At 39.9% G+C, this 13725-nt stretch overlaps 1 protein-coding gene across 1 annotated transcript in view; it reads right to left on the bottom strand.

The window, feature by feature from the left end:
- Positions 1-81: 81 nt before the first annotated feature.
- Positions 82-13725, bottom strand: part of pth1r (parathyroid hormone 1 receptor) — a 52424-nt gene continuing 38780 nt past the window's right edge. The window contains exons 6-13 of the mRNA XM_037085115.1: positions 11669-11855; positions 7741-7894; positions 7274-7334; positions 5705-5771; positions 5456-5550; positions 4680-4821; positions 4321-4362; positions 82-4224 (exon numbers count right to left, since the gene is read on the bottom strand). Of these exons, the coding sequence (XP_036941010.1) occupies positions 3862-4224; positions 4321-4362; positions 4680-4821; positions 5456-5550; positions 5705-5771; positions 7274-7334; positions 7741-7894; positions 11669-11855 (1111 nt within the window). The 3' untranslated portion in view covers positions 82-3861. The remainder of the gene's footprint in view (positions 4225-4320; positions 4363-4679; positions 4822-5455; positions 5551-5704; positions 5772-7273; positions 7335-7740; positions 7895-11668; positions 11856-13725) is intronic.

The following is a 13725-nucleotide window of genomic DNA, read 5'->3' as shown; positions in this document are numbered from 1 at the left end:
TAATTTTTCATGTTTTTTTTTGTTTTTGTTTTTTTCTTTCTTTTAGATTTTCATGCTCTGGTACCAGCCACCTTTTTAATGAAGGCTGTCTGGATTACACAACAGTAACATATGTTTACTTGCCCAGTGGCAGGTCGCGGAGAGCCAGACTGAACATGAAGAGCGTCAACTCCATTTGAAAATATTGTATGAACTACAACTGCACTCATTAACGGGGTACAAATTTACAATTGAGCTTCCAGAGAATGGTGAGAAAACGCAATAAATACAAGCAGACAGAAGCCGATTCAAGATGGAAAAAAAAAAAATCTGATGCGGCACTGAGATACTCGTATTATCAAGTGACTATGTTTCCCTCAACCTAAGTCTTTTTTTCCAGTTCCTATCACTGCAAGTCTGCAGCCGGCGGCAATCAATGTTGTACTCAATCCACTCAACCCCGGAGTTGCAAAAAGCAAAAACTGACCCCTGATGCCCATGAAACTTTTCCAAGTTGATTCAAAATGTCCAAAATGTACGGGTGTCAGGCTGCCTGTGAAAAACAACTGGAAGCCGTCTTGCTAAAATGACTGCTGCCGATATTACAATTACAAGGTTATTGCCGAGTGATGCCATGAAAAGACCAAAACCATCAATGTCAAGTACTTTCCTGCCATCTCTGTTTCCAATTCTTTGAAAAAAATAGTTACAGATATATAAAATATGAATAATTAATTGCATAATTTCCCGAAGAATCAGGGCAATGTAGCGTTTAGCAAATGTGAGCTGAGCAATGGGAAATCACAGATTTGTTGGGGACTATTTTCAGCTGCGGATGATTACACATTTGGTGTCATGGTGATGCACTTTTTCGTTTTGTGGGCTCGACTTGCAATAAGCTACATTGTCAGACCTGCTGTCATAAACAGTACGAAAACTATCCGCCTCAAATGAGTGCTGTTGAATATTCAACGCATACTGCTTGGTTGGGCTCTTCTATATTTTTCTGATTGCCGAGCAGCGCCATGAAAATGTTTTAGCCTGATCTCTGAATACTCTCCTAACATGTCTTCGTTTCTTTGTCTCCAACTATTTAAAAACAAGATACAGACATTTCATTTAATCTATTATGTTTTAAAAAACCAAAACATCATCATTTCCAGAAGCAGCAGGGTACGTTAGCAAATTACCCAAACATGAGCTAATAAGTATTTATGCTTTTTTTTTTTTTTATGTTTGCGGGACTGAATCAGCTCCCGTGCACAAAATATCACCCACTATCACAGTGTGTCCTCTTAATGTGCTTTTGATTTGAGATCTTTGTCTCATAGGAATAAGCTTATTAAATGCTTAAAGTCTATTCGTTGATGGTTTTGGTCTTTTCACAGGATTTGTTGACAAAGTGAATAATTTAAAAATCTGCTTGATGGTAAACCACTGAGATTCAGATTCATCCAAGTGTAATCTGAATCGGTCAGATGCAGGCAGTAAAAACTGGAACAGACGAGGCTTTGACCTTTCAAATATGAGTCAAATATGAAAACTCACACCCCGAGCATCAGGTGGACCTAAACTGGGAATCAGGGGATTGGGGAGGAGTGATTCAGTCAGTGTGAGGTCACCAAAAGAACACGACGGCAAAAGGGACGAGAGAGCTTGCCGACAAACGTTGGTCACGACTGTAGGATGAAAAGAATATATAAAAATGCCACGTGCGTAAAAGAGCAAATATTAGCTTCGGTCACATATTAGCTCAAATTAATGTGAGGTAAAACTCCACTTAACTGAATCTGATCCCGATCACAACTCCAGCAGACATATGAGTCCAAACCAAACAGCCACTAATTCAGCTCCTGAGACCAAGTGAAGTAAAAAAATACAAGTGGAGGACTAAGAGCAACAAAACTGCCTTTAATATTAATGGTCCCAGCTCATCGTTACCAAGCCACTGAGAGGCGGAATGGTTTTCTCATTCGCTTCACTTTCTGTTTTGCATGAAACCGAGTATTTATGAAGAAACTCAAATCTGTGTGGGCGCTTTTATCTATCTGCTCTTTTTTTTTTTTCTTCTAAACCTACGATCAGTAGCAAACACTTATTCCTTTGAAGGGAGATTTTGCTGCAACTTTAAGACTTTCTGGTCACTGTATACAAGACGGTGGATTAAAATACAAAGAAACACTGCAAAATAATCTTCTCTCCGGCAGCACCATCGTGCCTTCTCTCTTTGGTATTATAGGTAACGTGACCTAACCTGCAACCCATGCAGGTCAAGTGCAGTAAATAACAGGTTACAGAGTTGGAAATATATATTGTGGAATGCTTCATTAAATGCTCATTTGAATGCCCTCTGTCACCTGTAAATATATTCACCAGTTTTGTTTGGGACTATGTACAGAATCAAATATTGCAAACATTCCGTAAACAACCACATGGGAAAAAAAAAAAAAGTACACTGAAACATAGCTTTATAACCATACACATGAACACTATTAGCTCACAATTAGAATGTATTTCTGATCTTTGTAAACATTTTGACTTGTATATATATACATATATATATATATACATCAAAAAGCAGCATAACACTGGACCGTCTGTCAAATTTACTGCGTGTTATTCATTTCTGGGGTTTTCCTTCATATCCACCATGAATGTCACTCTTGGAATTCCAGAGGAATTTGAGATTTTCTTGGGTTCCTCTTTTAATTAACATTCCACTGGAATATACGACCATTTCCTGCACCCTGTGTTTTTAAATGGGGTCTCTCTTGCTTTTTGAAAATCATGTACGAACACATTATACCATTTTTTTTTTCTCATTTGTCAGATTTCCATAACTAGTTCTGTTTTACCTTACACTGAACCCAGAGCAAGAGAGAGAGAGAGAGAGAGAGAGAGAGAGAGAGAGAGAGAGAGAGAGAGAGAGAGAGAGAGAGAGAGAGACAGTCTTCAAAGACATATTCTTACTTTGGCATCATGTTGTGTGTGTGCGTGTGTGTGTGTGTGTGTGTGTGTGTGTGTGTGCATGTGTGTGTGTGTCGCAAGGTATTTTGGGGGAAAATTTGAATATGAAACATTCATTTGCAGGCTTCCACGTCTGCCGTGATTAGGAGAGATGGATGCTAGGTTTTTTCTAAACAGCTGTACAACATTTTTGGAAAAAAACAAAACAAAAAAACAACAACGATGATTTAACGTTAACAACTTACCAACATCCTCAGAAAAAATGCTGACCAGGCTAAAACACCACTTTCAAAAGTATAAAAATAGGTGTGCAACAACAGAGGACTTCAATTACCTGAGTACCTTCCCTTTTACACTGAAGTGGATTTAGGTCAATGCAGAACAAATGAGAAACCATGCCGGAAAGCATGAACAGACGCCTCGGAGGAGGAGCATTACTGTTTTTAAGACGAAAACTTGCCGATGAAATTGCCCCTATAAGTGCCAATAAAAACCCACCTGGCTTTACATCGGTGATTAAGGCTGTTCCTGGCTACTACTGTAACAAACTCCAGTTTAATTTATGCACAAAAGCTGAGCTAAAAAGAGCAATCAGAAAACAAGATAACAACAGATATGGCAGTGGAAAAGAAATAAGAAATGGCAGTCTGTTTTTTTTTTTTTTAACCTTTTTGCACATTCACTGTGGCAGGTGGTTGGTGAAAGAGTTGCAATGAGTTGCTGCAACGATGAGGGTCATCATCCCCCAAATAAAGGGGGCCCAGCTCACATGAGATATTCACCCTTTTAGCCTTGAGCCTCGTCAGTCGGCAGTGTTCTGGCTCAATTCACAGGAGGAAAAACTGGCAGTGTTGATGCATGCGACCATTCCCCTTCAGACCATCCTGAGACTGTTTTGCAGAGCGGTCCTGGAGATCACATGACTGTCTCCCTCTCCTCCTCCACCACCGGTGAGGGTTTCTCGTCCTCGCAGGGCCGCGTGTGAGCCGAATGCTCCTCGTCTGGGATGTGGAGCTCCTGTCCCGACGAGGGAATCGAGTTCTCTGAGACAGAGCCGTTCTTCACGTAGCCGGGCAGGTTCCGGTGCCCGTTCACAGGCACCGGTCCCAGCCTCGTGGTGAGGTGGAGGGCCAGCGGTCCTCTGGCAGTGACGTTGGTGACACTGGTGTGCGACACCATAGGTCCATAGCTGTAAGTGTTGCTGCCGCTACGAGCTTTTCTCTTGAAGTCCAGGGCCAGAGTTCTCCTGCTCCAGGACTTTTTAATCTCAGCTTGCACCTGAGGGAAGAAGTGATTTGTATTCATTTATCTGAGAACTTAAATAATATGCAGGAGTCTTTGCTGTACAATACAAAAAATGTCTGAGGTCCTTACCTCTCCATTGCAGAAGCAGTATATAATCGCCACTAAGAATCCCTGGAAGAGAGTAGAGAGAATTATTTAACTCACCCATGCAAATTTTGGCTGTATAATTTCACATTAAATATATTTTAAATAATCTGCCATCCCTCAAATCCTCTTTATTGGACTTCAGAGCAAACCTATTTAAACAAGACGCAAATATCTGACATTAGGTAACTGATCCCTTCAGGTGTTTTTGGTAATGAATACATGTTAACCCAGAGGACGTTTAAAACCCCTGATTTCCGGATTTGTTCAACTTGAAAGGGTACATTAATATTCAGTGGGACCTTGAGAGCAAAATTAGCATTTCTGGCATTTCTAGGTTTTACCTGGAAGGAGTTGAACAGCATCTCATAGTGCATCTGGATCAGCCAGGGAATTCCAGACACCTCTGTGTACGGCATGGCATTGAATATGATGTAGTGGACACCAAAGAGTGGCATCAGCACCAATGTGGACTTCAACAGTTTTCTGGAAAAACAAATTACATCAGATTACAGATACATAAAAATAGGTAAAAAGTAAAAGTAAAAAATGGGGTTATTTGCAGGATTACAGTTCTAAAATAACAGTTTTAAACAAATAATGATATGCTTCAGGTTTTAATGGCAAGAAACATTTACAAGCGACACCAACGTTAGTGACAAAGAAATCCAGTTAGATGAGGCCAGCAAACCTGTCAGTACAGCAACCACTGCTGCTAATACTACAACTACAGAGTAAATAACAATAAACCTGAACTTTGAATGTAATGTGCAAATAACATAGTTGACAACTTCATAGTTTTGGGTTTTAGTTTAATCATCATAAAGAAAAATGAGAAATCTATCTTACTGACTAATCCGTAATGACAGTGATAAAAAACTGCAGCCCTACTTTGGCTGATGACAGTCAAGGGACATTCTTGTGGGCTATTTGTAATCACGGTATTGGAACCTGTCTCTTGATGCAAATGCAATCAGAGTAAGCTCATTCATGGTTTCAACAGGCTGGCTGTGCTGCGGGTTACAAGCATGTCATATAATGAGTGGATCGAGAGACGCAGCCGGTCTTGTCGGGTTCAGAAATGAAAACAACCATCTCTTACAATGCTAGCACTCAGTACCTGTACTGCTGCCTTGTGTCACACCTTCCAGCGTTTGTTTCTCGTAGTTTAGTTGCCAAGACTCTGATGATGTTCAGAAATAACATAAAATTAACCTAAAGAAGAAAATAGAAACATAATGATATCATTAACCATCACCGCAACCACAATAAGGTGCTCTGTCCGGCAGCTGTAATGCCACAGGTGCACTAAAAGACTGTAATTACCTCTGCTGCAGGGGGAAGGTTCAAGTACTGAGCGTGTACTCACCACAACAGCTGCCAGGATAGGCACCTGATATATCCATTTCAAATTGCCGGCGCTCAAGTCCCAACACCTGCAGTAGATAAACAACAAGATAATGGATCAGAGCGCGATACATACTGTGTGATGATCAAGAGTCCCTCCGTTCCACTTGGGTGTCTCTAATGATTACTGCTGCCGTGTCACAAAATGACAGGATTTAGCTACAGATGGGGACAAGACACCGACTCTCCCCTCCTCTCTCTGACTGATCTGATGGTTTTAGACACAAGTATCATGCGAAACCATTCAGAAATGAATTCAATTTTGCAAGATAAATATTAATACGATGTGTTTCCAGCTTTAATTTCTCATGAATTTATTCACTACTCCAGGGCTTCACATAAAGCCCCCTTCATGATCAAGAGCTTTGGCATTTCTGAAAAAAAACCTTTCAAGTTTGCACCAAGACACTGAAATAACAACATCCGTGCTTTTTTTTAGCTGGTATACAAACAGTTCTCTCGGCCTAAACTGTCACATGTCATCAACTGAGGCCCTAGCTAAAGAGGACATTGAGTTCATCCTCATATGATATTAACCAGGGGGAAATTTTACTGCTGAATGTACGATATGCTCAGACTGCCCAGACTACGACACTGAATTTGATTTCATGCTCAAAGGGAGAGAAGCAGACAGGTAGAAGGTAGGACGGAGTCAGAAACGAGAGGTGTAACATGTGGTTTAGTTCCACTGAACAGCAGCTGGATACCAGCTTAGCCATTAGTGGTGCAGAACTAGAGTGCAGACTTCAGATAGCGGAGCACCTCAAGGCAGTTTACTTCCTGAAGAGTTCTGCCTGTACAGAAGTGGAAGGTGAATCCACTTTCATTCCTTTTAGCACTACAACCTGTTCTCAGTCCTGACTATCAGGAGGATGTGAGGATTACAGATATTTCTTGATCTTCATCTCTGAATTTCACAAGGCACAACTTGATAAACGCTCATGTCAGCAATGCAAAACATTTCTTTTAAAGGAGACACATTATGCTCATAATCAGGTTTGTAATTTTCTTTTGGGTTTCTACTGGAACAAGTTTACAGGCTTTAATGCTCAAAAACACTGCCCAGCGCTGCAGCACTGTATGCCCTCTCCTTCTGAGATGCTCTGTTTTAGCCCCTGTCTCTTTGAGGCCCCTTCTTAATACTCAATCAGCCCACACATGCCTGAGCCAACACTGGGAAAAACAACAGAGCCGCTTTGTTAAGTGAATTCTTTCGTACCGAACTAGCTGATAGGCATAAATTGTGCAAATGTGAGACAAGGTGACGTCTTGCGATGTCACAAAGTCATGGAATTAAAGGCGGGACTACCGACGAGGCACTTCAGAGCAAGTGTTTTCAGGAGCTTCCGACTTTTTATTACTTTTGAGATCTTTTACATGCACAAAAACAAATATAAAACACTGAAGGGAAGGAAAAACAACTAAAAAGCAGATGATGTGTCTCCGTTAAGGAACTATGGATTAAGAAGTTCTGTTTACAAGCTTTCCAAGAACACAATAACCTTAAATGATATTCATACAGATCACTTACTCTGTGTCTGCAAATGTGGCTCTCACAGTTGCCCAAACTGTCACAAACATAGCCGGTACTCCTGAAAAATACAATAAAAATATTTGCGTTTTAAAAAAATCTTCCTATATCTATAAATGATATATGATAAATAACGCCGTAAGAAGTCCATAATTTGCTCATATGGGTAGAGCCTGGGTAGCACAGCATCCACATTGTATGCGCTGTGCTTACGTAACTTTAACGCACAGTGTGTACAATGCAGGAACCGTAAAGCCCACATTCATGCAGATTTTCCATCGTCATCACATTTCTAATGATAGAAATCAGCGAGGGACTTGGCCTTTTTCCCTCAAAATATATTGCATACTAATTAGACGATCAAAGTTTAAACACCTCACGGTACATGTGATTTAATTTGCATGGTTTTAATTAATAACTCTGCTAATCATATGCATGGAAGTATATGTAAATGAAGCAGAACTCACCCCATCCAATCAGAGTGAATCCCCATAGATACTTTCTGTCCGAGAAGAAAGTCATGAAGATGAGGCTGTGGAGGTACAGACCCTCCACGAGGATCCAGTAGTAATTTGTTGCCAGAAAGTACATGAACAGGGTCACCACAACCTTGCAGCCGATCTATGCAACAAACAAGAAGAGCCGATCTAATCAACACTGAATCATTTGCACCCTCTCATTTCTCCCCTACAATATTTCAGCAACAGAAAAAACAAGAACAGTGTTTTTGATTATTTTCCACTTTCCACTTTTGTCACTGATTTGGTTATGCAGCTGTTGAGCCCACAGTTCAGTGAAGCAAACCTCAAAGAGTCCGACGCCAAACACGATAACAATTCTGCAGTCATACATCATTAAAAAGCACAGAACTGGATTCGGTAATCTGCACTGGAATATTCTACTGCAGATTTCTAAATACATACTAAATACATACTTCTAGACGTCACCTAAAATTAAACACAGTCCATTTAACCGGACAGCTGCAGCTGATTCAGACTGCTGCCGCCAGAGACCTCCCCAGACCTCCTGTCTTCAGCTTTTTGCATCTCCTTTGCCAGGAGATGACTCTATCGGTTTAAAAGAAAACACTGAAATGTTTAGGGGCAGAATACATTCATGACATGCTGTTATATTATGAACCCACCGAAACTCATGTATTCTGGGACATGCTTTCTGCCCCCAGGGCCCAAAAAACAAAACAAAACGGGGGCAACATTCAGTTCTTATGCACTGCATGTCTACTACAGACTCCCAGGAAACCTGAGAAAACTGCAGCAAACTTGACGTCTGCTCCAAATCTTGGTTCCATAAATTAAGGCTTAAAACATTTCTGTTTGCCATTGAGTTAGTTTGCTTTTATATGTTGTCTTAATTCCTCTTAGGTGCAACTTGGCATTTTGTTGAGAGGTGTTGCCTTGTCTTTATTACTAAAGATCAGCAATGATATCTTCTAACCCTTCATCACTTATAAACAATAGACTGTTGGTGATCGATAATTCTGCCCCAAAAAACGTCATAAGGTCAGATATTTTTAGCCACACACGCAGCAAAGGAACTCTGTTGGTTGGTCGATCCATCACCTTTTCAGACTGAAATATCTCAACAACAATTACATGGATTGCCATACAATTCTATATAGACATTCATGTCCCATGAGGACTTAGTGATCTATTGACTCTACTGTCTCTGCGACACCTCCTGTGGGTCAAAGTTTTTATTTATTCAGTGTAATTGACATCCACTGGATGGATTGGCACACATTCATGGCCCCCAGAGGATGCAGGTTAATGATTTTGTTGATCCCCTGATCAGCATCTCTATTTTTGATTTTGAGTGAAGTTTCTCAACAACCATTGAGACGACTGCTAGGAAATTTGCTACAGATTTTTGTGGCACGAGCAGGATGAATTCAAATTACTATATTAACCCTCTGACTTGTACTCTATAGCTGAAAAGTCCAGTTTGCCAATCATGTCCTCAGTTTGTGAGCAAATGCTACTATGCAATAAAACAGCAGGAGACAGGATGAGCCGGGGCTAGGTGGTTAGCAAATGAAGACATGATTGGCAAACTGGACTTAAGACCTCATTTCTGGAACACAATACATTACAATAACGTCAACACTGTTGTTTCTTCAGAAAAAATGCAGAACAAACACAAATTGGAGTTTGAGGTGGATGTTCTGTTGCAGCTGCTGCCTGTGTTTACTTTTAAAAGACATGAAAATGCATGAGTGTGGCATCAAAGCAAGCTACATGGTAACTCTCTAATGATTGTTGAGACTACAAATATATGGTGGACTCAGGAGTCAGATCATTGACAAATTGGGAATTGTCATGGCAGCCAGTGGCTGCTTTTGTGATAAAAGTTTTGATTTATTTTTGGAGCACGTGAATTTCCCCTGATCTCCCTTGCCTTGTATAAGACAGACATCGACCAAGTTATTGATCGAATGAATTGAAAAGGAATAGATAAATTAACTGATTAATAAACAGACGGGTTGACAATCCTACTACTGTGCCTTTAAGATACAATATTGCAAGTGAGATTTGTCTTGTTATAGATCTGTCTGTTTGGATAGGGCTTGATAATGATCCAAATAGTGTTGCGGTCTTACTGACACGTTGTCTGTAAATCCCAGGATGCCGTAATGATTCAGTCAGCTATTGATTCAGTCGACCTCCACATTACTGACCAGCTCCAGCTGCCGTATTGCCATGGCACTCACAAGCCACATATTCTCTCAACACTCCTTCCCCTCCATATTGATTACCAGTCTTCTAATTGTCTTCTGGATCTTCTGTAATCAGTCTGTATTCTTACAGGCTTGTTGGGTTACAGCAAGAGGATTTGCCATTAATTTGAGTTTCACTTCTTTCATGGAGACACAGGTCCACCTATCTATCTATCTATCTATCTATCTATCTATCTATCTATCTATCTATCTATCTATCTATCTATCTATCTATCTATCTATCTATCTATCTATCTATCTATCTATGTCTCTCTATCTATCTATCTATCTATCTATCTATCTATCTATCTATATATATATATATATATATATATATATATATATATATATATATATATATATATATATATATATATTATATATATATATATGTGTAGCAATCATACAGTTAAATTAAGTTTGTTTTATCAATATGCAGCCAGACTCAATAAATTAAAGTAACAATAGTTGGGTTATGTAAGATGACTTTCCTTTAGATTTATACAGAGTTGACATTTTTATCAAATGAGACATATTTTGCTCATTATCAGGTTCATAATTTTATTTTGGCTTACTACAAGAATAGGTTTACATGCTTTAGTGCTCAAAAACACACCATATTCCCCCTCTGCTCCTGTCTCTTTAATGCTCTCCTGAATTCAGCCTCCTTCCATTGGTCAGCTCACACACGGCTGAGCCAACACAGCTAACAACAACAGTGCAGCCATGCTAAATAATTTTTTTATGTTCCAAACTATAGCCAATAGGCATAAATTATGCAAATGTGCAACATGATGACGTAGTGTGAAGCCAAAAAAAAAATCACGAAAATCAGATGAGGCGTTTCAGGAGGAGTGTTTTCTTTGGGAGAGAGGAACTTCTTTTGGTGCGTACTTGGACCTATTTAGCTTTCGGGATCTTTTACATGCAAAACATATGGTATGTACAACACTAAAGTAAAGGAAAAAATAAAACGCGTGATAGGTCTCCTTTAATATATCTTCAATATTCGCCTGGTCCTATTTATGACACATGCTACAGTATGCAGCATGTACAAGTACAAACATCTATGTTCCTTCATTGTGTCACATAAGTCACCTACTTATGGCTTTTTTTTTAATCCCGTATAACTCAGTTTGGGGAGCCCCAGGATAAACGTGCCCACTAAATAGATTGCGAAAAATTGTTTGTTTGCATATTAAAGCATGCATGAAAAGTGCCCATTTTTTAAACTCGACTCTGAGAGGGAAAGCCAAGTTCTTGCCTAGTAAAAGCTTGGCATGGGGACAAAAAGTACAGTTTATTTGCTCCAGCACTGGAAAAGCAGGTGAGACTTTGCAAAATACCACTTCCTCTTTGGAAGCAAACGCCCATCTACACCACAAGTCAAATTATCTGCGCTTGTAATGCAATCAAACGGGGACTAATCCAATTACAATTTATTTGGAGAGAACGAGCGACAAAATTCATTGATGGAAAGATTGGTTTGATTATGAATTTCACACCATAATCCAAACAGAAATACTGTGTATTGTCACATGAAAACAGCTAATGCATGTATCTTACTCCTTGTTAAAGCAATTAAAAAAAAATCCTTTCAAGGACAGAATACTTCATGTCGAGCACGTCTATAGATGTTTTCAGTGTACTGGTGCACTTACAAACTGTGTTTTGTTGGCTGGCGGTGCTTCAGTGATGGATTTGAGGTCTTCCACCGTGACTCTTTCCATGTTCTCCAAGGCTGATCCAGAGTAGAGCACAACATCCTTCACGAAAATACTTATAGCTCTGAGCATGTAGGACACAAATAGGTGCATGTGGATGTAGTTCCTGGTGCAGTGCAATCGTCTGGGGAGAAAACAAACAAGAGTGGCAAGGTCAGAGGATGGATCTGTTGAAGAAAAAAGAAAAAAAAAAAAGTGGAAGCGCGTGTGGGCTTTTCACACACACACATGAACAATGCTCATTCTAATTAGAGCCAGCTGAATTCCACGCTGACTGTAACACATTCTTGAGATTTAGTGGCTTCGAAACGCTCAAATATTGAATTCGCCGGCTCAAAGTGAGCTGTAAAAACAAAATTGCAAGCATGTGTCGTGAAAAAGCAGAAACATTTCCCTTTCAAGACAAGCACGAGTTTATCTGTCATCATTTTCTTCCTAAACATCCTGTCTGAGCGTTTGAGTTCACGCTCCAGTGTTGGAATCAGGCTGCTGGGATCAATGGCCACAAAGGTTGCGTCACTACAAAGGCAAGTAAAAAAAAAAAGATAATATTTACTAAACATTCATTAGCTTTTTAATGAAATCCAAAAGCCAACACAAATTAGTCTCATAAAAAGTAATTAATACAGAAAATATTAATTCATTATTAACAATTTCTTTCTCTAAAGCCTCATCATTGAGCTGAATGTTTGACAAGCGTCCCTCAGAGGACCATTGATTTAGGAGTGGTGGGCGGAAACTAATTTAGCGTACATTTCCCTGGTGAAAAGTGCTGAACACAACTGCTGATGTGAAATATCCCCTTTCTCTCTCTGGAAAACATTTATGAGCTCTCCTGTCTACAAGCTGACATGTTGAAGGGGAGACATGGCTGGAGTGCTGCGGAGCACAGAGCCAGAATGTCAGATGGGCCCCTGGGATAACTTATTAAACTCATTTGGCCCATAGATTTCCTGGTGCCAGTTGGGAGCGTTCCTGCAGCCTCCTGACTGCCTGCCTGTATGGTAAGTCACGCTGGTGGGAACATGGGTAAACAGCGCCTTCACATCGATTCCTGATACTCCCTATGCTAAACAAAATAAGCAAATAATGACACGTCTGCCATGCATTAATCAGCTGGGAAAAATCAGAACTCCGAATAAATGAATTCAACCTCTTTTCAGGTTTTTTTTTTTCTCCAATTATGCACTGTTACTACCAAGCCAAGATAAGACTGATGTGTGCAGCATCTTTGGAAATTCCTTCTGTCACCCTATAGGAGAAGCAAAGCTGTTCAAATACGATAACTACTCTAAATTCTGCACATCTCTCATGAAGAACGTTCTTCATTTCCTTTTTATGTTCCAGTGGGAGAAAAAAAGGGATTGACGTAAACACTATGTGTTTTAACAACTAATCTTTGTCAGCTTGGTGGAATAAAAAGATCAATATCACAGCCCAGTCACAATTGAGCAGTTGAGGTTTTTGTAAACCACAGATATGTCCACATTTGTACGTGGCAACATGTTTTTTTAAATGGCTTTCACATCAGGAAGTGGAGGGGAGGGTGGTGGAGCTACAGGCGGCAAGAGTGCAAGTCTCAAAGTTTGTGTCTGTGTTTCATCATGTGAATGTGAGAAACTACTTGCTTTTTTTGACGATGGATCACTGCGCTTCAATCTAAGTAAGCGTGACGCCACAGGTTATTTTTAAGGAGAACTCATCTGAACTTCTGGCAATGTTTGCGGTGACAAAGCTGAATGTTTTTATGGAGACCTGGGGTCATTTCCATTTTTTTGTGTGGAGAATGAAACAATAACAAATAATTCTTTACCAATTACCGGGCTATTGTTGATGCTTGTAATGACACCTGGAGAAATTTCCAGCCATGCCTGTTGAGAGCAAATCGGAATATATTTCTAAAGAAATCTGGCTATTTCCAGCCATGTTTGCTGTGACAAGCCTTTTTTTTTTTTTTTTTTTTTAATGAGGGACATTTCCAGCCTTGTTTGTGA

Source organism: Acanthopagrus latus, chromosome 21 (genome assembly GCF_904848185.1).
Source record: "Acanthopagrus latus isolate v.2019 chromosome 21, fAcaLat1.1, whole genome shotgun sequence".
Taxonomy (NCBI): Eukaryota; Metazoa; Chordata; class Actinopteri; order Spariformes; family Sparidae; genus Acanthopagrus; species Acanthopagrus latus.
The sequence above is the reverse complement of the archived record's forward strand: the minus strand, read 5'-3'. Positions and strand labels throughout refer to the sequence as shown.